The 26,584-nt window shown below is 42.5% G+C and overlaps 2 protein-coding genes across 3 annotated transcripts; one reads left to right on the top strand and one right to left on the bottom strand.

Annotated features, from left to right (window-relative positions):
* Window positions 1-585: 585 nt before the first annotated feature.
* Window positions 586-12,387, bottom strand: SETD7 (SET domain containing 7, histone lysine methyltransferase). 2 transcript variants are annotated; one of them, XM_061552438.1, is made up of 9 exons: window positions 12,346-12,380; window positions 11,876-11,969; window positions 7,228-7,357; window positions 6,199-6,400; window positions 5,311-5,503; window positions 5,085-5,169; window positions 4,468-4,585; window positions 3,570-3,727; window positions 586-3,476 (listed from the first exon to the last, which is right to left on the bottom strand). In XM_061552438.1, the coding sequence occupies exons 2-9, from the start codon at window positions 11,913-11,915 to the stop codon at window positions 3,299-3,301; spliced, it is 1,104 nt and encodes a 367-aa protein (XP_061408422.1). In that variant the 5' UTR covers window positions 11,916-11,969; window positions 12,346-12,380; the 3' UTR covers window positions 586-3,298. The 2 variants fall into 2 exon arrangements, with proteins under 2 accessions (XP_061408422.1, XP_061408424.1); XM_061552440.1 differs by having other exon boundaries at window positions 5,085-5,166; window positions 11,876-12,387.
* A 3,032-nt stretch (window positions 12,388-15,419) lies between these two features.
* On the top strand, window positions 15,420-23,642 carry LOC133343015 (leukotriene C4 synthase-like). Its single transcript, XM_061552441.1, has 5 exons — window positions 15,420-15,804; window positions 18,819-18,918; window positions 20,222-20,292; window positions 20,645-20,726; window positions 21,434-23,642. Exons 1-5 carry the CDS (start codon window positions 15,738-15,740, stop codon window positions 21,570-21,572), a joined length of 459 nt encoding a protein of 152 aa, XP_061408425.1. The 5' UTR covers window positions 15,420-15,737; the 3' UTR covers window positions 21,573-23,642.
* The last annotated feature ends 2,942 nt before the right edge of the window (window positions 23,643-26,584 follow it).

The raw sequence follows: 26,584 nt of genomic DNA on the forward strand, positions 1-26,584 counted from the left end.
AACAAAATCCGTGATTTGATCCCACCTGTGAAGGATGTCATTCCTGACATGCAATACACCCTGGTGTCTACAAACTAAGTTGTGTCTGCGGCAGCAGTTACATTAGGGAAACGAAACGACGTCAACGCAGTGGGCTCGCACGATATTGTTTTTTCCGAGACCAAGATACTCTGCAAACCTTCGGGCTACCATCAAAGATTTGTCCATGAAGCCATCCAGATATATAAACACAGAGACAATTTAAACCGAGATGATCGGTATACTATGAGACCTCCTTTACCAGTGGCAAATAATAGTAATAGGTTTTTACCCTTTCAACTGGTACAAAAAACTGACACCTTTATACAAGGCATCATGTTTGCAATAACCACAACACAAGCAGTCAAAATGCAAACAAAAAGAAACTCTAATAATGATGATATGCACTGTCCTTGAAGTTGATTGGTCCACACCCGAGACAGCTTTTCTTAGAGCCACAGTGCAAGTGTATTATTAACTGCCTATATTCTCATTGGCCATTTGAATTTGATAAGACACAAAGGCAGCTCTAAATGTCAACATTCTTGCTTTTTTAAACACAAAATAGACGTATATGTTCTTTTATTTATTAGATTTCACAAAAATTACAGGGCTGTATGCACAAGCTCAATCGTTGCAGATGAACACCTTTATTGTGAAAACCACTTGTACAGTAACTTTTGTTTATATCCATTAAAAGGTAAACGTGTTTATGTGCTCTCCAAAAAAGATGTTCCTGATCTTATGCTATATAAGTACTGTCTTTGTTATTCTAGCACTTGTGAGTACACGATTGAGACTTCGTTGTTAAAGCCGTGTAAAAGTTCAAGGTGAAGCCCCACAATTACATGCTCATGCCACTGCTGGTGGAAGGGGCCTCCTTGAGTGACAACTTTCGTGGCCCATGTTTGGGCATAGACCGGCATCCCTCTGTATATAGAATGTATTGGCCTTGTTCAGGTTTTTACTAAATTAATGCCAAAGTTAGTCTGTAGTTTACACCTTTGCAGCCGCTTGTTATAAATATCAAACCCCGATGAAATCTTGGACAAAATAAATAATCAACACACAGCCCAATTTAGAAAGCTGCATTGTACGAGTCTAGATATATTGTTAGTTTGAATATTGTGCACTTGGTATCTTGATGCAACCCAGTTCACCCTTCCAAACAAGGCAATGTTTCATTCCTCTCAATGAGTTAATTTCATTTCCTGGTTGGATACCGATAAAACTCAGTGTTCATTCGTCACCGATCGAAATAACACCACTTTGTTTGAAGCAGCCATTGTATTGCTTTCCCTAACGTTCAGCACTCAACTTCAATCATACAACCGTGGGTATCGTGTAAACAGGCTTTCAAAAACCAAGGTATAGCAACCCAATGTATAGCAACCCAACTAAAGTCATAGCATCCTACAGGAAACACATCCCATTGCTTAAATGCATTATGCGTTGTTATAAAGACTATGATAAACTGAAAACGTTCTGTGAAGTGTACCCTGCAAAGTTCGCTTTCATATTAGTGTACAAATCTACACATCACTGAATGAACTACAAAGGTTAAACTGTCGAAAATTAGGTTCTGCAGCGAGTTGCAATGAAAACATGAAGCAATAGCCCTTATGCTGCTTTAAGTTAAAAACTTAGCAGCATTTAAGTCTTTTTTTACAACTGGTCATAAGGGGAAAAGAAAAATCACACCAAATCAGTGATGTTTATTCTGAAATTATATTGAAATAATTGAAGAATCTATATGATGGGAGTTACTGTAAGTTAAAAATAATTGTCATCTCATTTATCATAACTCTTTCACTCCGCTTTGCACTTCTAACCTTCTTTGGCACTACTATTTCCCCAGCTTTACAATTGTAAAAATGTAAAATAAAAACCATCCATTTTAACTTCTTTTCAAGTCTCTGAATACTTAAACTCTGCACACCATTACACATTCTTATAAACAAAGCACATTTGTAGAGATCCCTTTTCACCATACCACAGGTTTCACACTTCAAGTTAAGGCAATGAGGCTTTTCATAACGAATCCATCATTTCAGGAATAAGAATGCTGGTAATAACCACCGATTGTCATTCGACACCTGTATATATTTTTCTCTCAATAAAAATAAGTTTAAAAAAAATACAACTATGGCTCTTCTATATCCACATGGTGTTACTATTTAAATATGCACGAAATGTATTACAATTGTCAGGATTTGTTATTCTGGATACAGGCACAATTGTATGCATACATTTACCTTGTAATGGCAAGGAACACAATAGATTCTGATGCATTGTGTGGCACGGATCAACTTTAAAGAGGCACATATCAATGGAAAAACAAATGGTGATAAAAATTTGTCCAAAATAATATGCATCCCTTTACATTTCTTTGGAAAACTCTTATTTGGGAAAATATTATAGTCCAATTTTGTTACACTAACAAAAACGTAGTGATGCACTTTTGCCACTGAATAATTCTATAAATATATTGATATTAACTTAAATAATACAATATCACTTTAGACCTGGATTTTACAGAAATTAAGCAAATCACCAGAGCAAAATGTATTCCGTCACCCGTATGCTTTAAATCTTCATTGGTAATGTAAGCTCCGTGTGTTGACAGTGCCAAAAAAGGTTTTTCTCAACCACTGCAAAAGGTAAGCTGTATTTTAACAAATTTGTAATTATATAACACCTCACTGGTTTTAGCTCTCAGATGTGTTTAAGGGTTTTGCCACGTGTTGTTCGGCATGTCCTATTTATTGCTGCACGTGCCGACAGCTTTCTGCCACACAACACGTGGTAAAGCCCAAAAACCGATCGGACAACTACTCATCATGAAATCAAACACAGATGAAATGTCGAGACAAAACTCAGGGTACCAATCCTTGTTTCTTCCCAAGCCAGTTTGAATTATCAGAGGACACAAATCACCAAATAAGTTTGAAAATATCAGCCATGCACTTAATGAATGCATTAATGTGACTTACCCCTACAGCCAGTGACATTGACATCAACCTACATCTTGCTACCGAAAGGGGTTTTGGTGGTGTAAAAAGGCCTTGTATGCTCGCCCATGTGCTACTGCGTAGGTTTTCCCGGTTTTGCTGCATTTTTCTCCAGTGTGTTTTCAAGCTGTGCCACATGTTATTCGAAACGATGTTTTGACACTTCGCTCCTCAAAAAGCTCCCAGCACGTGGAGAGATATGCCGGACATCATGCTGAACAACACGAAATATAACCTGAAAAACACATTGGAGTGGTTGTCTGTGCGTTTTAGCCTTGTGTGGCACTGTGGATCTCCAGCTCACGGATGTACCATTCCGGGGCCTCTGCCTGCCTCTTTCCGGCCGGGTTGTGGTCGTAACCATAGGCGACTGTCAGTTCTTCATCACGATATACAGCCCGCACCGTCCGCACACACTTGATTGGCCCAAAACGTGGGTGGTTGTAACTGCAACACAAATGTAAATCACAATGAGGTAAAATGCAAGTCTTTTAACAATGATGATATAAAAACAAAAAATATCCTGTCGCAACTACTTACAAGTCGTATTTGCAGTTTGGCGTGAAGGAATGGTTGGCCTTGTGGCCCAGTGAGGCACAGTATCTCTCCACACTCACGAAATGCTTTGGTACATCAATGACGATGTCATCATCAAGGGAGATGGTATTGCCATTCAGTGACCAGTCTCGTGCATCCACCTTGAAAACGTGACGAGAAAACAGGAGAAAAACAATTACAACTATAAGCATTGAATGGGGTAAAAATGTTAAATCAATCTGCACGTCTGCGCCAATGCTGGAAGAAGGGCCTCGAGAGAGCCACAGAGAAGATACTTGGCCTAATCTTCCACAATGGCCAGACATCTTGGAAGAGGTACCCACACTATCCTCCACCAAAAACGACCTGCCAATCAATTGTGGTATACCCATTTGATTTAAGGAATTTGGCCGATGTTTCAATTGCTGCACCATGAGACGGAAACGGTGACCTCTGGATTGGAAACCTGGTCTGCTCATCATCATGATAAATTTAGCTTACAATTTACATTGATCTGTTGTAAACACACACTTTTTTGTACCACACAACACATCAGCCTCCTAACAAAATTCATAAAAGGTAAAAAACCATCCATTAATTGGCTGATAACACTTTGGAAGCAGAGAGGACTGTAAAGCTTGGGAAATTGTTGCTGCCGGCTGACTTTGTGGCTGCTACCTACCCTCACGGTTCCTCACGCATTCAAAGTCAATCTGTGTCTTCGAGAGTGAGTGAATACTGCGCGCGTTAGAAGTCAAAGTTATAAAAATATGTATATGATTACTTTCCTTCTAGTTACTGTACATGTCCAGTCAAATGCAGATGCCACACAGAGACAACCAAAACAATGGAGTTAAAACATTTGCAGGAGACTGCTGTGTTGGATTATCGCTGATCCTACCTCCTCGTGCGTGATCCGTGTGCCATTGTAAAATGCAGCCACTGTGCCCGTTTCCATGTCGACCTTGGCAAAGAGTCCCTCCGCTGCTCCAGTGATGAGCGATTGCCCGACACAGACTCTAAAGGCAAAAATTCCATATAGTCAGAAACCGTTACGGTAATGGGTGGGTTGTTAGACATTTCTAATCTAAATACTTATATTCTAGATTTGAAGCTTTCGTGGCTGCAAGGATTCATACTCTTGTCTGCATCAGCAGTAGGCCATGCTTTCCTACCTGATGACGGATGCTTGTGTTGCGCCCGAAATGTCGTGATTTAATTTAGTTATTTTCATTTATTTAACTTTATTTTTTACCTACGTGACTTTACCGAAAAAACCAAAGAGTGTAAATACTTACACTTACAGTTTTTGGTCAGAATGCCCATAACTTCAAACTCCCAACATAATTTGACCTTGCATATTAACGTTATTACTTTTGCTGGTTTTAACTCTTCTCTGCAGGAAACAATTATATTTAAAATCCTCATCTAATGTATGTACACTATGTACAACAAGCTCTTCGTTGCTTTGTCTTCGAGCAGAATATAGACAAGTGTCAGAATAGAAGTACAACCGACCTGTCCTTCTCATAAAGGTCAGCACAGAGGGGCTGTGAAGAGATGACAGTAGATGTTGACTTGTCCAAACAAAGTATGGGCCCTGCTTTGAGAAAAAAAAATGACAACATTTTAGATCCATAAGAGCACTTTCATATACTAACTTTTTTAGCTATCCACTAAGGCAATACTAGAAACGATGGTTATTTTTCAGTCGTAATAAAGAGCAGCGGAAAATGACGCAAACCTCCTTTGTCCACCTCAAAGCGTGGCTTCTCATTTTTGTCAAGACCCAGGATGATAGCCGGCTGTGCCGAGATCATCTCGCCATCAGAGAAGCGTCCGTAGAACGCCGTTCGACCGTCTGGGTAGACGTAGGCTACTTGATCACCCGTCATCTCCCCATCCGAGTTAACCTCTCCTACAAGTCTCCCGCCATCCTGCATTCATACATACAGACATACAAAACATGCACATATGACTATGCGAATAAAGACGTTTTAAATAATAGTTTGGTAAATTTCACCGAAATTACTTTATAAAGTGTGCGAAGTGCTAGACATCTCTAGTTTAACTTTTACCAGTTTAAAGAACACCCAAAACTGCAAATGGCTGTGTATATACAAACATTTTTTTTTCAAAAATCGGATGACCTTGTAATGGTTTAGCACCTCCGATTAGCACGGTTGGCTATGTACGATGCAAAAAAAGTTCAACATGTTATACATATGTTAAAACAGCGACTACAATTAAAGAAAACGCTGCATTAAAATCTATTTTGTTTAACCAGGTGAGAACTCAAGAGAACCGGATGAGTTATTTGCAAGAGTGACATGGGCTGCCAGTAGGGGACAATTGTTACGATGTATATCACGAGCAAATGCCAGGTAATTGTTAAATTTGGAAAATTTGGACCCTGACGCAAGCACACAATTGCCAACTCTTGCCAATAACATCAGGGGATCTTCAACACTCACTCTGAACCAGACGGCGCAAATAATTGTGGTTAGTTCACCTACAATAATAATCAGGGAAGCAGCTGGAATTGAACCTTGAACCTATGCAACAAGTGGCAAGCGGGCTACCACTAGGCATGATCACCACCCTGTGTCACCACTGAGTTAACACTACTCACGGAAAAGTAGATCCAGCAGAGGCCACAGCGCAAGTTGTCGCGGTACTGCCCGCGAAACGTGATGCGGCCCTCTGGGTCGTACTCTCGCGCCGAGCCATGGAGCTCCCCGTCGACGTACGTGCCGTGAACCGTGCTGCCATCCTCGGCCGTGTACACCGCCTGCCCCTGCAGCACGTCCTCCACATAGTGGCCTTCCAGTGTACTGCACAATCCGAGCAATCACAATTAACCCTTTCCCGTTCCGAGACGTCCGCAAGTTGCAGCGTGGGTGTCCTGTTCACCGCCGAATCTCATAACGCGCAAGTGGTTAGCGTTAATTTTATTTAGAGAGGCATATCGCCATTGTTTTTAAAGACATTGTACTGTATTCATTACAAAGAACTGTAGCGACACGACCGCACTCTGACAAAGCTGGCGCCAAACTGTGCTACATGCTCTCCCGCATGGCCTTTTCCTTCCGATTCCATTCGGAATTGATTTGATCTGTTCAGAAGACGTTAGCGTACGTAATCAGAACGGAATCAGAAGAAAAACTCATGACGTATGCATACGTACGTCATCGGAATGGGAAAATGGTTAACTCAAAGCATCGTCTCTGTGCAGTACCTGTGGGATTCAAGCAGAAGAGAAAAAGCTTTGGCAAGATGTGGGTGGCATCAATGGCTTTGGCGATGACGTACATAAAATGGGGACATCGCGGTTGGGTAATATTCGGCCAAATTCATTTTCACGGCCTTTTCTTCAATCAGTGATGTTGCAGTGGTGTGGGAGCCCAGGACCGGTTCAGGTATCACCGACTACTGATGTTACCCGTGGCCTAGGTTTGAACCCGGGTCACTTGGTTCACAGCGTCGTGTGCTAATCACTGAACCACTGCTCCACCACTTTCCAAGGGGCAGTCATTAATTTTTTTTTTTGGGGGGGGGGGGGGGGCAGTATATAAAATGGGAGGCAAATAAATGAGTGATATAAGTTTCTGCAATGGTGTGGGCACTTTATTCAGGTAAATGTCCAAGCACAAAGCCTTACCTTCCATCAAAGAAGAAGAATTTTCCGAGACCATTCTTCTCACCATGGACAAAGTGTCCCTCAAAGCAGTCCCCTGAAGAGTAGGTGACCCTGCAGGAGCCATGTGGAAGCTGGTCGTCGTCCAATGGACCTGAGTCGTCAGAAATGGGGAAACTATGAGTTTTCTCATTGCATGTAGAATCAGAGCAGCAGCAATGATGGAAAACACGTGTGTCCACAGAGCATTCCGTTCCAGTAATACAACTGTACTAAAACTATCCGATACAGTGGGGTAAACGAGCTGATAAAAAGGTCAGGAACAAGTATGGTAGGGACAATGTAATAAAGGATAAATCACGTAAGCCTAAAGGTGCACGCGGCAAATAGAGAAAACCAATCGTCAAGATGATCTTTTGATTTGGGAATGCAGGGAGAGAATGAAGGATGAGGTGGAAATGTGGTGTCGTGGAGGCCTTGGAAAAGGTTAAAAAAAATCTTTGGATGATGAAGACAGAGTAGTTGAGAAAGATATGAATGCATTGAGAGATGTTGTCTACCAACTGATCAAGACGACGCCTGGACACGAAGACCGAGGACAACGATGGTACTTCTAGTTGTGAAATAAATCAGTATAATGCTTAAGTAAAAAAAATAGTGGACTTTTGATTTCATAAACTGACTTTAAACCAATTCAGTGTTCTTGCCACCATGTGACGAGGCTGTGGCCTCTGACTCAGTGGCTAATTCGGGGTAGGGGAGGCGATGGGGGCAATCCCACCACCACCACGGGGGCCGGGACGTTTCTAGATCCGTCTCAGACTACACCATAACGCTGCAGAGTTGGAGCAAAAGAGCAGCGTCATCATCACCTGATCAGCACGCAGAATCGTTGCCCAAAGTAGAGGAGGCTATTTAGAAAACGTGGCTTGGTTAGATTTTCTTCTGTTATAAGGGGCATTTCGTTAACCCAAATGCGTACGCTTGCGTATAGGGGATCTACTAACAATATAACAATATGCGTACGCATAGAAAACGGGGGGGGGGGGGGTGTGAAGCCTCGATAATAATTTGTCTACATTGGCCTTCAAATGAGCTAGATAGTCCGGCGGTGGACTGTCCGTTTGCTTAAACACGTTAATATTCTTAATCCTTGATCGTTTCTGCGTGGGTTAAATATCGGCCGTTCTATAGGCTTCGCGGGGGGGGGGATGTAAAAAGTTTGCGCGCGTATAGGGAGGAGAGGGGGGGGTTCAAGTTGACAGATTTTTGCGTTCCTACTAAATGGATGGCCCCTAAGTTTAAATGCTCTGGGTGTAACGTTGCAAACTGAAAAAAGGGAAGACCCCAGCATTTGTGCCAAGCTGAACATTCTGTCCAACCGCTGGTCATGCAAAGCACAAAACAAATGACATCACCCACTCACGGCTTATCAAAACACAAGCATGGTGGTGGTGAATGTCTGTTTCTGTTGCAGCCACTGGCTTGTATTGTTTTATTTAACAAGAGCAGCGCTTTGTGTACTTACCGCAGCTAACTTGAATTGTCCATTGTGCCCAACATGTGTTAAATACAATTACTGTCACTCTTGTTTGCTCCTTACATCACTTTTGTTAACAATGGTGTTGGTTAATGTCTGCAATTTCGGAAATTATCTAGATGGAGCTCTCGTGAGTACCTCTGCAGTAGGTGTTTGGCCTACTCTTCCACACGGACCAGGCGACTGAAAGTGGTTCAAGTACCCACACTTTACCCCTAACCATTACATTGTACCAGAGCAGCACCAGACTTATCTGTAGTGGGCTGTATACTAAATGATATACATTTTGGACTTCTCTATGGTGAGGACATCTATATACTATACAACGATTTCCTAATAGATAATTGGAATATTACTTACAAAAATAATATTTTGTTAAAAAAAAACATTATTGAGTGCCATATGAATGATGGCCGTCTGGGAGTTTTTGGATGAATCGTGATTTTGCCCTGGAGGACCGCCAGTGAGTGGTGTCAGACTTTACACAAAACACCTTTGATGCGACCAGATTTACCAATTAGCCACGGTTACTGCCGGCATACATCCAGCCCTGTTAAAACGAGTCGATACATAACGAGATGGGTGATTTCTAAACACATTTGGCGGCTTGCGTTCCCGCACAGACGATTGAGCCACACGTCCACATCCTAATGGATGGGGGGTAATTACAGTTAGAGTCCATATTACAGGTAACAGTCATGGAAAGAGACGCTTCGAGGTAGATTCTAAATCTTGGTGCGGGGATTACATTGTAACGTCTCTTCCTTCCAGGACCAATAAGTAATATTTTAAAAAACTTTTAAAAAACACGCTTTAATGAAATGTACCGTACTAGTAATGGAAGAACTCCACCACTCCAGAAGCTTGACAGCCAACGACAATTAGACCCAAGCCGAAATATAACATATTTAAAAAATGTTTTAAAATATTTTAAATTTTTCATGATAGAATATAGTATTGTCATCAGTATGCCATAAGTATACCAAGTTTGCAGTCGATACCACATTGGGAAGTGGGTTAAAATTTAGTTACAAGATTTGAGGATACAACGACGACAACAATAGAGTGAGTTAAAATAAAAGCGTGTAATAAAACAATGACATCTGATCCAACACCATGTTAGACTAGACTCTAAAAAAGCTGTCTCGGGTGTGGACCAATCAATTTCAAGGACAGTGCATACATTATCTTGTGTTTTTTGTTTGCATTCCGACCACAGGTATTGTGGTCAATGCAAACATGACTCCTTGTAAAAAACGTGTCAGTTTTGTTGCCAAATAAAAGGGTAAAAAACCAATTATCATATTTACTACTGGCAAAGGAGGTTCCAATGGCGAGAACATTTAAAGTTAACCACCAGATTAACAAGTCTGACAAATGTGGTTCAAGCTGCCACGACGTTAGCAACAACGCACCAAAACTAAATTTGGCATCGGGGGTCCATGGTATATTTCGCAGCCCCTTTTACCAGTCCGGTAGTTTTGACCATTACACGACTTAATCATGATGGCAAGTCAAGTGGGTTGGTGTAAGGTGGTGTGGGGTAGTGGGTGGTGGTTTGGGAAGTTCAGATGCTACTCGCCAATGATGTGAAAGGTGGAAGATAAATTCATAAGCCACGCATTAATTTGTTTTATATATTACAAAAACCCAATTCGTGGCCTAGCACAAAAGACTTGTACACACACACACTGAAGGCTCAGCAACTTAGACAACATAAGCAATATGCGTTTGAGTATTTGACTGTTACACATTTCCATGTGACAGCCCACTTAATTTGGCTATCATATGTGGCCAGGTCACTTCTGACAGAGCTTGCTATACAGTATAGCTCAGTGGGCCTTTCAAGTTCAAGTTCATCTATTAGGTATAGCCCTGTGAGCCATTCGGCTCTTGAATCGGGTGCAACCGCAACAAACAAAAACATGAACAAGAAAACATCTTAAAGTGACTGAGTGCAAACAGAAAATCCAAGAAAAGACAACAAAATATTGCAGAAAAAGGCACCGCACACCAACACTGTGTGCAAAAATCCCAGTGGGATGCAAGTCAAACAACAACCACAAGACAACCTAGATTAAGGCCATCAGTCTAACTCTGTACTACAACAAACATGCCCAAACCAAAAAACTTTTCAAAAATCACCAAAATAAAGCCATAAACGCAATTCTTATTGCGTTTCAAAATGGGTCACAACCAATTGCACCACATCAACCACTTCCCCCCGTCACAAAACCACCTTCAGGATGTTCAACTCAGCGACTAGCAAAGAGTTTTGAAACACAGCAGGAAACATCTGTGGCTGTTCTACAAATTGCAGAGCGGATGTCGATTGGAACAGGTGGTCGTGCAATGTCATGGCACCACCACCATGCGAAAACTACAACTAAATTCCCACCAAACTCCACACTAATTCGGAATTAAAAAGACAACAGCTCGCAAATTACGGTGAATAAAACCAAACCAACTCGTGACTTGTTACACTGAGATCTACTCGGGTCTCGACAACTCACATTTTAATATCTTTGCCGGTATCAAAATGATGTGAGAACAACAATTCGCTGTGCCCTGTCCGACAACACGACACCATTTCACGGCTGTCTGTGGTTTACCACTCACACAACAACCACGTGGAGTCCAACACCGCCACCAACGTGGGTGGCTAGACAAACAACAATAACAACAGCCAGACAACAACAACAACAGCCACTGGTGGAGGAACAAACAAAGGTCCCCCGTGTAGCCTTAACAGGCTGTTGGGGCAAGTGCTGTTAGCGAGCAACAGCAGCCACAGTCGGGCGAACGGCTGTCCCATGCGCCCAGAGAACTCCCACCAACACACAGCATACACACACACACTACAACACACACACAACACAACTCACACTACAACACACATAACATACACACAACATACACACACAGCATACTCACAACACACACACACCACACACAGCACACCTAACACCATACACACACAACATACTCAGAGCACACACAACACACCCACACACAACATACACAGCACACACAACATACACACAACACAGGGCAGCAGTAACACAACTCTAACAAAACACACAACTCTTGAGACGACCACCACCAGCAACGTGTTCACGTGTCTCCTCCTACCTATCACGGTCTCTTCGACGTCGTCTTCGTCGCTGTCCATGGCGCGTCACCCTCCTCCTCCTCCCCCACAGAGCCCAGGCCGCTCTCTTAATCTCTTAATAAGTTTGTACAAAGTTAAGGAGGTTAAAGACAATGAACAATAACTAACTTTCTCGTGGTGTGCGTGGGGGAGGAGGATGAGGGTGGTGTTGGTGATGGAGAAGACGCCGGCAGGAGGCAGCAGGGAGGAGGAGGGAGGAGGGCAAATGGAGGAAGGGCGAAGACGAGAAGAGTAGAAGCCGGTCGCTTGGAAGATTTAAAAAACAAACTCAACGACTCCACGACGACTGTCCGTAGAGAGATGTTTGTAGAGAGATGTTTGTAGAGAGATGTCTGTAGAGAGATGTTTGGAGAGAGAGGCGATCAATGTGAATGAGGACAACGAGCGCAACTTTTTATTTCTGTTGCCAACAAACTCCTCGCGAACTCACAGCAGCAGCAGCAGCGGCAGCCCGTGGCGACTCCCGCAAAAGTTTCGTGGACGAAGCGAAACGGCGCCCTCTGCCGAGCTCGACCAGCAGCAACAACAACCCCAGCAACAACAACAACCCCAGCAGCAACAACAACCCCAGCAGCAACAACAACAACCCCAGCAGCAGCAACAACCCCAGCAGCAACAACAACAACCCCAGCAGCAGCAGCAACAACAACCCCAGCAGCAGCAACAACAACAACCCCAGCAGCAGCAACAACCCCAGCAGCAACAACAACCCCAGCAGCAGCAACAACAACCCCAGCAACAACAACCACAACCCCAACAGCAGCAATAACAACAACCCCAGCAGCAGCAACAACCCCAACAGCAACAACAACAACCCCAGCAGCAACAACAACCCCAGCAGCAGCAACAACAACCCCAGCAACAACAACAACAACCCCAGCAGCAGCAGCAACAACAACCCCAGCAACAACAACAACAACCCCAACAGCAGCAACAACAACAGCCCCAGCAGGAGCAGAGTCGTGTCTGGATAAGAAGACAACTAATAAGAATGTTCAGTTCAGTTCATGTATTTGGTATAGCCCCGTGAGCCATGCGGCTCTTGACTCGGGTGCAACCGCAACAAACAAAAACATGAACAAGAAACATCTTAAAGTGACACGGTGGCTTTCGTGACCAATATTATTCATAATATAGGTGTTTGGGTCAGATCGCGTTATTTATAAATGTGTCGTAACCCTCCACCACCCGACACGGCCAAACAGTAAAACATGTGTCACGTTTTTCAAAGGACAAAATAATTCACTTCTTTAGCCCACCGGTGTGTTGAAGAGAGAATCAACAGAATTTTAAAATTTGAGGACGACGTGGTGGAGGGTTACGACACATTTATAAATAACGCGATCTGACCCAAAAACCTATATTATGAATCTTAAAGTGACTACACGCAACAGAAAAATCCAGGAAAAAACAGCAAAGTCTTCCAGAAAAAGCACCGCACATCAACGCTGTGTGCAGAAATTCCAACGGGATGCACGTCAAACAATAACAACCATAAATGTGTGCGTTTTAACCCTTTCTGGCAATTAAACAGGAGGCGTTTAAGATGTTCAAGCACCAGATGGAAACCTTTCGCGAGGAATCAAGTTCGCGCGTTCATCGCACGAACTTGTGGTGGTGATCATGCGAACAAAACTTGCTCTGATAAACATATGAAGCATTGTCTTTGAAACCGATTGGTTCTGCACCAGGGACAGCAGCCTTCTTTATGGCTAAGTCCCACCATTGTCAGACCAGAGCACAACAAACAGTACAAACAGTACAAAGACAATGCACTATCAGGCCATTCAAAGCACGGGGTGAGCAGCTACAAAATTTGACTTTTTTGCCTTTTTCAAAGTATTAAAAATAGGAATAGGTTTAACCCTACACCATGGGACCCCCTTTGCCAGTACAAAAATATGAGAATAGCTTTTCCCCTTTTTTCTGGCAACAAAACAGGTGTTAAGATGTTAAAACACCAAACTGAAAGCTTGCATATATTATCAGAGTATGCTTTTTGTTTACATTCTGACCACTAGTTGTGGTAAATGCAGACACGATTTCTTGTAAAAGGCTTTACCCTTTCTGGCAATAAAACGGGAGGTCTTAAGATGTTCAAACGCCAAATAGAAACCTTTTTGCAAGGAATCATTGCATTAACCACACGTACTGATGGTGAACACGTGCCACCTACGCACACGCCATTATAATAGATACGCACTCCACAATGAACTGGTGATGTACGTGCACAATCCTCTACGACCGTGATGTCACTACATCATCGTGTGTTGCTGCTCGCCCATCCAAGCACTTTCCAGGGTCAATGCCTGCTTAGCTTTCGATATGATCTAAATCGGGTTCCATACCGGGTGATTTGGTCAAAGGGCTGATTTTAATTGCCACATCACGTTCACCGTGCTCTATAGCTTTGCATTACCGCAGAATGTACAATTCCAGTAATCCATCCGTCATTGACCATGCCACCTTCATTTCTCAATCCATGTTTAGTGCTCGAACCGACACGACAGCTTCTTGTCTTTCCTCGTTACTTTATTTCGCGTATTTCGCTCAACATTCCTTCATCCAACATCGCTCAACGTTCCTCCAGCTAACACCGATCCACGGTTCTCCTCCGCGCTCTCCGCTCGCCCCGTTTCGCCGGCCTCACTCGCTCCCATTCACTCCTCCGTCGACTCTCCTCTCCACTCTCTCCGCCATAGTTCGGCTGCTCTTTATCAGCTCCGCCGTCCCACTCCGTCGTAACTGCATCAGCTTCTCTTCCCACTCTTTGTCGTCTCACTGTTACTCTACACTTCTCCACTGCTACCCTACGCTTCTCCACTGCTACCCTATCCTGGTACTCACTCTGCTGCTCCGACTCTCCATCCTCTGTCTCCTCCCAGGCGCGAGCTCCTGTCTACTCCAAAAACCCCTGACTTTATCCCCAAACCAATTAATTCCCAATTAATCAGGGCATCCCCCGCGACGCCACTCGCCCCCAGCCCCCGCTGCCACGTGGCATGTTTTTCCAGACACTGCGGCGCCCTTCTCCGACAACAACCCCTCTCGGCCAATCAGCGCCCTGCACCCTTAATTACTCCCTGCCACCTGCTACCATCCTCAGACATCACGCCACCTCATTTGGGAGAACAACGACCAGCCAATCAGCGCCCTGTGTCCTCATTTGCTCCAAATGTACGCCGAGTGCGCGCACCCCGGACTCCAGCGCGTGACGCGCATCTCAAGCACTACACATATATCCGTGTTGGTCATTTGCGCTTTTTGTCGTCGCTACGATTGCCAACAATTTGCGGTTGTTGATGGGCTACAAATGTGTGTCACTGGCACTCCTGCAACGTTTCCGACCCCCGTGCGCGTGTTATCTCAATGTGTGTCCACTCAGGCGTGCTGGCATCCTCTTCCTTAACCCCCTCCCATCCCCCACCACCACATTCTTGTTCACGGCCTGACCGCTCTGCCAGTGTAACCGCAGGCACCACGAACTCGTTGCTCCAGATTTGGTCCTGTGCAGTAAAAAGCAGAAGCCGCAGAAAGTCAGCAGCAGTCGCAGAGACCAGCAGCAGCAGAGATCATCAGCAGCAGCAGCAGCAGAGATCAGCACCAGCAGCATCAGCAGCAGCATCAGCAGCAGAGAGCAGCAGCAGCAGAGATCATCAGCAGCAGAGATCATCATCATCAGCAGCAGCAGAGATCATCAGCAGCAGGCAGCAGCAGCAGAGATCAGCAGCAGTAGCAGGAGTTGCTCTTTTCAAGAGCCAAGGGACCACTCCAAAGTCAGCGAATTGACTCGAAGGTCGCAGCGTCAGCCCCCTGAGTGTGATGGGCATCATGCTCTCCGACATCGTGCTGCTCGGTCTTGCAACGCTTCTCTCCGTGGTGGAGCAAGGTATTGTGTCGTTAACCCACGGAACTCGTTGCGCGTATGGTCATGTTATAGCGTCAAGTCGATTTGATGAGCCAGGCGGGAGATCAAGAGGACGAGGATTGAGCCTTGTTTGCAAGAGTGAGCTGGGTCGCCAATATGGCAAAAGGAGCAGGGTAGAACGATGAAGGAGAAAAGCAAGTGTGTCGTTTATTTATTTACGGGATTTTTAAAACAAATTCGCAGCAGATCCAATAAAATACATTCTTATGACAATTGTACATACAGATCAATTATATCAGACGTAAGACATTCCCCCTACACCGAAAGTCGGTTTGGGCAGATTATTTTTATATTGGCTATAGGACAATTAGAAAGTAAGGTTCCAGCAGCAGACATTGATTGCCTTGTACAAATATGTCAACAGTATGTCAGATGCAAGTTAAGTTATAAAGAATGCACAGCTTAGCATTTAACTGTGATTTATTTGTGAGGGTAACCAAGGACACTTGAAGTGATGGAATTGCAGATTAACAGAATGATAGCAATGTGAGTTATTTTTTCATTCTTGCTACAGTGCACTTTAGTGTCGTGGGGCATCTAATTGAGAGGTTTTTGTTTTTGCATAAATACTGTGGATATGTAAGGGACTGAAGTTATGAGTGGATACATTTACAGATGAACCTATCCCAATGAATCTCCCTAGCAAGTTGACAGAGGGTGATAACAGGTCTTGAAGTAAAGATCACAGTGATAAAGTGGAGTGTAGTAAGGGACCGTCCATAAATGACGTCACACACCTAAGGGGGGGGGGGTTTGAGAAATGTGACGTCACATCAAAATGCGCAACTTTAAATAAATATAGACAACACGTTCTACTTAATTAAATAGACTTTTTGATAATTGTTTTCTCCTACAACATCAGAGTACAGCGCCACATTAAATACGCACTACAATGACAATAGTTTAAAGCGATTTGAAGCATGTTTTATTTTTGGGGGTGGGGCAGAGCTTCGTGACGTCATATTTTGAGGGGGGGTCTGACTTTTTGTGACGCCGTGTGACGAGGTGGGGGGGATCAAAAATCGTCCAAAATCGCGTGACGTCATTTATGGACGGCCCCTAAGGTGGAATTAAATAAAGGATTGAGCAAATCTAAAGTGCTTTAAGAGGTTAATTTGTACTGTAGATGTCCTCATCACCCATTATAGTATATAAAAAATACGTTTCTTACACATCCCATCGGCGTTCTGGGAGTACAGGTACATTATTTCAGTGGCATTGATTCAGTATAGGCAAAGTGTAAGAAGTACAAGGAGCGTAAGAAATACTTTATATTTTGATGTGGGGGAGAGATACATATATAGATGCATATTGTCTGTTAACCTACCTTGTTTTACATATATTTATATTCTTCACAACAACGCTGAACATTATTTTGAGTTACGTACATAATCTTGCGTCGAACTAGGATGACACATCTATAGCATCTGGCAATTAATAATAATTAACATTTGTAAGGCGCAATTGATCCAGGGATGAATTTGCCAATTCACCAGCATTGATTTTAGCAAGCCGAATTCTGCCGATAAGTCGCATTATGTCGAAATCCAGTGCCGCTTGTGGAGTAAGACTCCACCGGTTTACACCAAACTTGACCACATTCCCGTCACGTGAACACGCCTAGAGGGCATGGCAAAAACCCAGGAAGAAAGTGGCCCCCACATGTTATTATTATTCAGCTTTATAAACATTCCAAACGCCAGGCACAATGAGTAAGCGATATGCTGCTTTGACAATCATTGCTTCTGCTCCAGATCTCACTCTCCAATGTTGTGTACGAGGAAAAAGCCATCACTGGTGTTACATTTCGCACCAACATTTTTAAATCCTTTATATTAAGTTCGCTTGCGTGCTTGCTTGCTTGCTTACGACCGTGCAAACCTTTCGGTCGTTTTTTAACCCACTTCCCGTGATCCAATGGAGCTGACATTTTGCACACAGACTCGTTGTGCGAGACAATTAATGTTCGTGAAAATTTTTTTCCAAAATTTTACACTGTTTAGGGAAAACAAATTAAATATTTAATTACCAATTGTTTAATACTGCAGACAATCATCTGACCCATAGGTGGCAGCCATCTCAAGCCAGAGGACGAGAGGACTCTAGCCGCCACACATATAAAGGATTTAGAGTGAAAAACTTTGTTTTTACGGGTTCATTTTTTTGACTTGAGTTTTTGGGAAGCCTCCACCCTGTGGAACTGCATGACCACAGCATTCATATGTTATTTGATTAATTGCACAACCTCCGTTTAAAGAGAGATGTGCATTAAAAGCGCTGTACCCAGTTTTTTATACTGTATGAGAAACGTTTGTTTACAAGTGTACTAAGTTAAAGCAACACGAGATGCGATTGTTTCAATAAGCAATGTTCATCTCTTGTTTCAAGTATGCATTTACCAAATCTATATATTTTTTTGATCGACTTAATGTACATTTCTTGTTTAAACAATGTCTCTTAATGCACCCGGACTCTTGAAACGAATAGTGCTTGCGTAAAGGTATTTTGAGGACACTTAAAAGTAATGTAATGGTCCGGATTTCCGATTAGCAAGGTTGGCTACGTACGGTGCGAAAGAAGTTCAACGTACATACATACAATGGTCACGTGCGCGCACAAGGTTCCGTGTGCAATTAAGTATGGTACTGTGTGAGATGAACAAAAAAAACATTTTGCGGTTTAAAAAAACGGCACATCCAGTCGTTGTCTAGACTTGAGGGAAGTAGATGCAGTGACTTTACCGAAAGAACCAAAGAGTAAATGTAGTGGGTTTCAATCGACCCTGCAAGCGACCACGACCTGGCTGACAACGAAGTTGCTTATCATCACGTGGGCATTTATAGTCGCCAAATAATCTAAACGCATGTTGATTCGAATTGTAACATGCAAACTCCAAATACTGTATTTTGCCGAAGGCTATGTGCAGGATATTATTATATTATACGTGCCTACCTCTGCATTTCATTTTTCCACAGCATATTTCGTCATCAAGGTGTACCAAGCCCGGCGCAAGTACAAAGTCAGCCCTCCTGCCATGAACGGACCGCCTGAATTTGATCGAATCTCAAGGGCACAGTGAGTCGATCATATTGTAGTCCCGTGTTGCAAATGGTAAACAACACACAAATGTAAAAATAACATTTGTTATAATAATAATAGGATTTTTCCCCTTTTTTGTGGCAACAAAACTGCAACTTTTTACGAGGATTCATGTCTGCATTAACCACAATACTTGCGGTCAAAATGCAAACAAAAAACACACTGATAATTTTTGCATTGTCCTTGAAACTGATTGATCCACACCAGAGACAGCTTTCTTTTGAGCCTCGTCTCAATTGGTGCTGGACCAGATGACGCCAAAAGGCGTACAGCTCAAAGACAATAGACTATCAAAGTAATGAGGGCTCGGGGTAAGCATCTACACACAATACTTGCAGTCAAAATGCAAACAAAAACACACTCTGATAATACATCCATTGTCCTTGAAACTGATTGGTCCACACCAGAGACAGCTTTCTTTTGAGCCTTGTCTCAGACATGAATCTTTGCAAAAAGGTTTCAGTTTTGTTGCCAGAAAAAAGGGGAAAAACCCTATTATATTTTGGTACTGGCAAAGGAGGTCTAATGATGTATAACATTTGTTGTTTCGCAGGGGAGTGAGCTACGGCTGAGCTACGGCTGACCATGCGTCCTTACTTGTATCTGCATAAACTGCAGCCATAGATGGCAGCGATGGTCTTAAGTAAAAAACTGGGATTTTGTCATCGATGTAAAAGCCGCAATGACCGATTACAGATCATCACCGTTGCCCTAACATGAGTATAAGCTGAACAAGTCGTCATCGGTGGAATTAATTAATTCTGGTCACGGTTGTTTTTGTATTAAGTTTCACTAATATTCTTACAAAGAGTAAAATGTTGCTTATATAGACATTATTGATTGTTGTTGAGTATTATAGATACAATAATATACTTCATAAGAAGAACTCTGTACTTGGTATTTATATAATAAATCAACATTTAAAAATTCCATTAGACTTTCCAGACTAATAATACCAAATAGTCTGGTGGACTAAGAAATATGTTTATTTATATGTGAATACAGAATGGAGTTGTACAACAAAATATTGAACCAGTGCTAAACCTTATGTGGCTACATGTGTTATTCCTTGGGCAAATTTTATACAAAATAGCCCCTGTGTTGTTATTTTTCCAACGAGAGTTACAAGCAATAAACATATCCTTTCATTTGAAAAGTTTCAGTTTGAAGCAATGGCAAACATTTCTCAACCAGCATGTTTTCTTTAGCAATTAATGCCATAGCCAATTTTAATAAAACCATTGACACTCGTAACCGCGCTGTACTTTTCTTCTTCCAGAATCAACAGCTTTGAATACTACCCAATGTTTTTAACCATCATGTGGACCGCCGGTGTATTCCAACATCAAGGTCAGATTCTCCAGTAAACATGTCAGTTGCATTCCTTGTGCAAGTTGCATATGCAGAAATCTCCAAACGCAACTGTCTACTAAGCCCATATACGGTCCAAAAAAATAAAATACAAAATAATACACACTAATTGTAATTCAAGCACATGTGAATAATTGATAAGGGTTCAAGTGAAACAGGAATCATGTCTTTCATCGTGCCCATTTGAAAAAACGAGCTACGATACTCCATGGCATACAAGATTTAGTGTGTGTTCTGATACATGCACAATATGTGTGTATTTGTCACGTGTCAGAGTGACTTCTGTTGGCTACCTGTACTGATTGTACATGTCCTCACTTGTTCTTCCCAGTCCCAGCGTTTGTAATTGGGCTCGGATACCTGGCAGCGCGATACAAGTACTTCCACGGCTATGCTGAGGCTGCTGAACTGAGGTGACTACTCCATGCACCGCATTCGCGAGGCATAATCATTACGTACACGGTAAGGCCTTGGTTAATGCGGGAGATGCGATCCTGAAAAGTCCCGCGTTGAGCGAAAAACGCGTTAAGCGAAAACAATTCCCCTCCCCCCATAAATAATGTAACGATAAAGTTTGGCGAGATACGATGTGCGCGCACACAGTGAGATGGCGGGGAAAATAACTGGGGGTACACCACCATGTTACTGTATCATACCGCATTTTGTATCGTACTGCGCAGTCGCACAGCTCAAGAAAGTTCGTCGTTGACTGCTCAGAAACCGTGTTGTAAACGGAGCACGTTTCACGTTGTGTGAAGTGTTCCCAAGTGGAAGAACTGCGTTTTATCGAAAACGCGCTGTGTGAACACCACGCGTTAAGCGAGTACTTGCCGTAATGGTTGCTGTTATTTCATTTTAATGGGATACAGCTGTACTGGAGCCCCAGGCTTAAAATTTGAATAATTTCTTTTACTGGCCGTACTTCACCACACTGGTAAGTGTAGGGTTGGTGGAGATGGGGAGCAGAGATGTGGGAGCGTACATTTGAATTACAACCATGTATTTGGCTGCACTGCCCTTTGCTACCCCGGAGCAGCCCAGTTATACCTGCTGGCTCAAAGTGAGTAGAAGGAAATGTTGTGTTGTTGCTCGTCACTGCCCACCATGTGCCCGAACGCAGGGTTGTTCCACTGCGTGTGGCTGCGCTGATGCTGTGGATACTGGTGGGGCTGGCTGCAATCGGAATCGGCAAGGTGATGGTCTACAAATATGCGTACAAGGACATTCTCCGCGTCTCCAGATATTTCATGGATAATTAAAATTCTGCCGTGACCCAGGCTGTATTTTTGTTTGATTTTGCAAGTAGCTTTTCACAGCTATTCGCATTCCAAGTGGTCTTTCTCTATTAAACCACCTGTTAAGTATTGCTTCCCTAAAGCTTTCACCGCAACAATTGCAGGCATCAACTTGTTATTTTTTGCCAAAACAGTTATGGACGATTGTGTTGTGCTGAGCAGCAGGGAATAGGTCTTGCCGTGACATATATAGTAACCACAATTGTATATTTCACTTGGTTCGTTACTGATATGACAGTTTCACGTTTTGAATGTTATATTTTATTACATTCGTGTTTGGTATGCATTAAATGGCAATTCCATGAATGATGGGCTGTAAATGTACATCTATGAGGTCCAGTCAAAGAAGTTCATGCAATGAATGTATTACATCCATAATAGTTCAGCCATGAGTTTATAATGTAGGCTTCATTCACATAAGTCCTGTTCCACACCAGTATATTGCTTCCCCATTGATCACGTACCAATACATTTCAGTCAGTCCAGGGGCCCAAATACAGATTTTTTGTAAAATCTGGCAGGCTGTGAATGTTGTAGGCAAATATGTAAATCCGAGTGAGGTCGCAAATCTAAGGGTATAGCAGCAGTTGCTAGGGATGACGTCATCACACCTACTGTGCTAACTAATTGGCTGACTGGAAGAGACCCCCATGCAACATGGCCATCATGATGTCATTTCTCTACACTTGAGCAGGTCTTTGATTGAGGTAAGTCCAGTATAATTATGTAATTAATGTTTAATATAATCGTTATTAATGCAATTATTATTGTGAATGTATTAAATTAGTGTTAATTATTGAATTGTATGAGGTTTATTTTTACAATTGACATAGGAGTAGTCCTGACCACCCCTGGTTTATCTCCTAACTTTTGCGGTTTCATCAACTCCCTTTCATGGTATCGGAGTTATGACAAGTGTTAGGCAAGGCAATTTCTAAAATCGCACAAGTCTTTCTGCACTTGGGGCCCCTGGACGTCTTCAGATTAAATTTCTTTATTTTCCTAGATGTTTTCTAAAATGCTTTCGATAGCTTCGGACACGTATGCTTGGGTTGACTCAGATCTGTGAGGCGAGTTCCCTGGATGAAGCTACAAATTGTTTCTTTCAAAGCGAGCGTCATACGCTCCATGCTGTGCTTTGGGTGTTGTAACACCCGTGCGTTTGGTAGTGCGACTTGCTCAATCTAACATGAAATTGTTTTGCACGGTTGCTGTTGCCCCGCGATAACTCACATGGTGCCTAACTTACACTGAGAGTGTCATCTGCTTGTGTGAATGCCCTGCTGAATAACGTGACTGCGTTGAGGTGGTGAAAAGATCTCAGGAATGTTTTATCCAAAGGTGCATTTGATTTCTAATTGTCTTTTCAATCCCAATGAAATCATCCAACAAACCTTTGATTGGGGCTGGACATTGATGCCATTTTAACGATAGTTTTACCAATAAGTGGACATCCATTGCTGCACGAGATAGTTTACAGTGATAATTTTTGTAATTCAGGTATAACTTGGCATTTAAAATGCGTAATAAGAAAAAACGCATGGAAGCGGAGTAAAGTGTTTTAGATGTGTGCGGATGAAGGCCTAAGCATTTGAAGGTTATTTGGTTATCCATCGCCATGCTGGTAATTGCTCAGGGAACATAGGTGGTGGATGAGAGCTCAATACAACATTTGTTTTGGTGAAATTGCCTATGCTGACAATGTTGCCCACAACAGCCTACAACACGTGTCTGAGCACTGACAAAACCTTGATTACATCGAGGTCATTCCAGTTGATTTGGTCATATCTATTTGCCATTTTATACGAAGTGAAATATTTTTTGTATGGTCGTTGTCTTGCACCACATTAATGGGAAGTATAGTATTAATAGTGTGAATCCAGGTCTTTATTAAGTGTGATTGCCATGTACAAGTTTTTCATATTTAGATTAATATTATAATTCAAATTGTTTTTTTTACTTCTAATTAACTAATACGTGTCATGTTTCTAATTTAAATGTGTACTCTGAAATAAATGGCTACCAAGAACTATACAGCAATTGTTACTCATTTTGTTACGTGGCAACAAACGGTGTTATTTGTTCATCGTTGTTATCATCAACCAATCCTTCACAGTCCTGCAATGCCACAATCTATCTCACTCCTGCACAAACACTTATCTTATTTGTTCAACTCTGTGGATAAGCCGTCATCGTCACTGGTGCATTCTCTCCTTTGGCTACCATTCTGTTGTCATCCCTGAGATTCATGTGTCTGTTTGACTCCGACTAGCACGGCAAAAAAGTTCACACATACATAGTATGATTCTGATAATGCACCTCTGTGCATTTCCAGATATCCACGCTTCTTCACAGCACTTAATCCATGTTTGTTGTACAGAGTAAGAGCTCATCGAGTCAAGAAGAAACCAGGAACATAATATCACATGCTAAAAAACTGCAACTGAGATGTTTCACCACGTCTGATCTTGCGGGGGAAAAAAATCAAAACACGTTTGCGCTGGGTGAGACGTGTGCAGCATGGGTGAGGATCAATTGATGAGACGGGCATTGGAGTGGTCTCCATGAATCAGCTGAGAGAGGGGGAAGACCTGAGACTTGAGGTTGCCTGTCCACTTTGCAGTCGCTGTGGTATCTGGCAGGAAGTGGAAAACGTTGGAAACGTGTGGTGCTATCAATAGCTTTTGCCATGTTGACATCCTGGTCTTGAATTATCTTAATACATTTCTAAACTATCTTCCAATTCCGATTTAAAGCTTTCGTGACTGCGGGGATTCATATTCTTGGTTCTTTCGGTAAAGTCACATAGAAGGAAAATAATAAAAGAATACAAATAAAACAATAAAATTCCTTTTTTTTAATCCTTTATATTAAGTTCGCTTGCTTGCTTAGGACCGTGCAAATCTTTCGGTCGTTTTTTAACCCACTTCCCGTAATCCAATCGAGCTGACATTTTCCACACAGACTCGTTGTGCGTGACAATTAATGTTCGTGAAAATTTTTTTCCAAAATTTTACACTTTTTAGGACAAAAATATATTTAATTAGCAATTGCTTAATGGTGCAATGCAATCATCTGTCCCATAGGTGGCAGCCATCTCAAGCCAGAGGACGAGAGGACTCTAGCCGCCACGCATATAAAGGATTTATAGTGAAAAACTTTGTTTTTACGGGTTATACTTGTTGTTAAGATACGAGTCCATGCATAACAATCTGGGGCACTTGTAAGAGATAAAATGGGCCTCCAGAGCTTCCTCTCTCTGGTGGAGCCCATACTGCCAGCATTAGCGTGAGCAGGATAATGCAGGGAGGAGGTAACTTTACCACCTTTTACAATTGGGATCCTCTTTATGCCGCTCGTAAGTACAGAAATACCTAATTCTGCACTCAAACATTGCACCTTGTGCCTCTGAAGTCCCCATCAACCACAGAAGATCGAGAGGAACACCTTCGAAAAAAATAAACGAAAGCCAAGTTACAGGAGTGCGATCGTGGCCATGCAACCTACATTATGCACCATTTCGTCTTCTTATTTCTTATGCCTTCATTTAAATTTTCAGTCTAATTTATTTGGTATAAATTTCGATTTAAAGCTGTATTCGTGACTGCAGGGATTCATCTTCTTGGTTCTTTCGGTAAAGTCGTCACGTAGAAGGGAATAATAAAATAATAAAAATAAAACATAATAAAATACAATTCTCACGACGTTTCGGCCACAACGCAAGCAGCCGTCCTCATGTGAAGAGCAGGTCTGTCGGAAAGACAGCGTCTGAATAAACACCACCAAGCTTGGCAGCGTATATTTAAGCTGGGTTAGAGGAGGAAGGGCGCCTTGGCAAAGAAATTTGCATATCAACAGATGAATTTAGCATATTTATGGTAAATGCAGATATGGGATTAGTCACTACTTGTGGAATGCGTAGGAGGTAAGGGGGGGTCTCAAAGTCATATTATGCCCGTGCATTATGTAGGATTAGCAGCAACAAAGGGAGGAAGTAGGGTTAGCAGTAATAAAGGAAAGGAATTTTAATAGTAAGGAGCTGTAGCAGCTGCACCAGCTCCTTAACCCTGTGAGCCATTCGGCTCTTGAATCGGGTGCAACCGCAACAAACAAAAAACAAAAACATGAGCAAGAAAACATCTTAACAATGCCTGATGTGTAGATGCAGAGCAGCAACTCCAATCTCACATTCAGGTGGTCAAGCCAGGTAACTGCAGCATGAGCAGCGGAGTGTATTGCTGTGACGTCTCTTTCGTATTTGTGGATCGGCCATACGCTGTACGGTCTGTTCTGGATGACCACAGTCGCCATATAATGAACCACTGTCGTCTGTGCTGTTTCGATGACGGAGGAATTGCAAACCACACCAATTATCCCCTGAAGCCCCTTCGTTGTGGCTAGCAGACCTTGACATCGGCATTTAGCTCCTGAGACAGTTTCCATCACACGCAGGAGTAGAATACTGGGCATCCTTTGGGATGTTTTCGCCGTGGTCGCATTTAGAAACGTACGTTAAGATTATTTAGATTATTTTTCTGCTATAAATGTCCACGTGATGAGCCACTTCATTGAGCTATCATTTGTGGCCACGTCGCTTCTGGAAAATAAGCGAATAGCTCAGTGAGCTTTATCTGGTAAGATAAAAAAAAGAGTTACATTTTATTTGGATATTTTAAAAATGATTACCGTAGTTTACCTTTCCTGTACTATGCACTCCTGTCGTGTTTTTCCGTTTATTTTTGTAACGTTATACTGGACCACCTGTGAAAAAAAAGCTTTATAGCTCATCGGATTCCCCCAGGACAAACACAACACAATATCCTCATTTTTCTGAGGTTTTTATTCATAGTCTCAAGCCGCACCTTACCATAATAATAAAAAGTGGGCCGTTCCTGGCCCTTCCCCCCCCTCAACCATTATATATACGGAGTGGTATCTCTTGTAATCTCTCATTTACTTGATACAGCTGTCGGGCT

The sequence above is a fragment of the Lethenteron reissneri genome, chromosome 16 (assembly GCF_015708825.2).
Source record: "Lethenteron reissneri isolate LAM-NWPU_2019-01 chromosome 16, ASM1570882v1, whole genome shotgun sequence".
Classification (NCBI taxonomy): domain Eukaryota; kingdom Metazoa; phylum Chordata; class Hyperoartia; order Petromyzontiformes; family Petromyzontidae; genus Lethenteron; species Lethenteron reissneri.

What these genes read in the sequence shown, in the direction of transcription:
- LOC133343015 (XM_061552441.1), top strand. Translation starts at nt 15,738, where the DNA reads ATGGGCATCATGCTCTCCGACATCGTGCTGCTCGGTCTTGCAACGCTT. An exon ending in GATCGAATCTCAAGGGCACA is followed by an intron (nt 18,919 to 20,221) that starts GTGAGTCGATCA and finishes TTCTTCTTCCAG; the next exon opens with AATCAACAGCTTTGAATACT. An exon ending in CGGTGTATTCCAACATCAAG is followed by an intron (nt 20,293 to 20,644) that starts GTCAGATTCTCC and finishes TGTTCTTCCCAG; the next exon opens with TCCCAGCGTTTGTAATTGGG.
- SETD7 (XM_061552438.1), bottom strand. Translation starts at nt 11,915, where the DNA reads ATGGACAGCGACGAAGACGACGTCGAAGAGACCGTGATAG. An exon ending in TTCTTCTTCTTTGATGGAAG is followed by an intron (nt 6,401 to 7,227) that starts GTAAGGCTTTGT and finishes CGGATTGTGCAG; the next exon opens with TACACTGGAAGGCCACTATG. An exon ending in TCTGCTGGATCTACTTTTCC is followed by an intron (nt 5,504 to 6,198) that starts GTGAGTAGTGTT and finishes GTATGAATGCAG; the next exon opens with GATGGCGGGAGACTTGTAGG.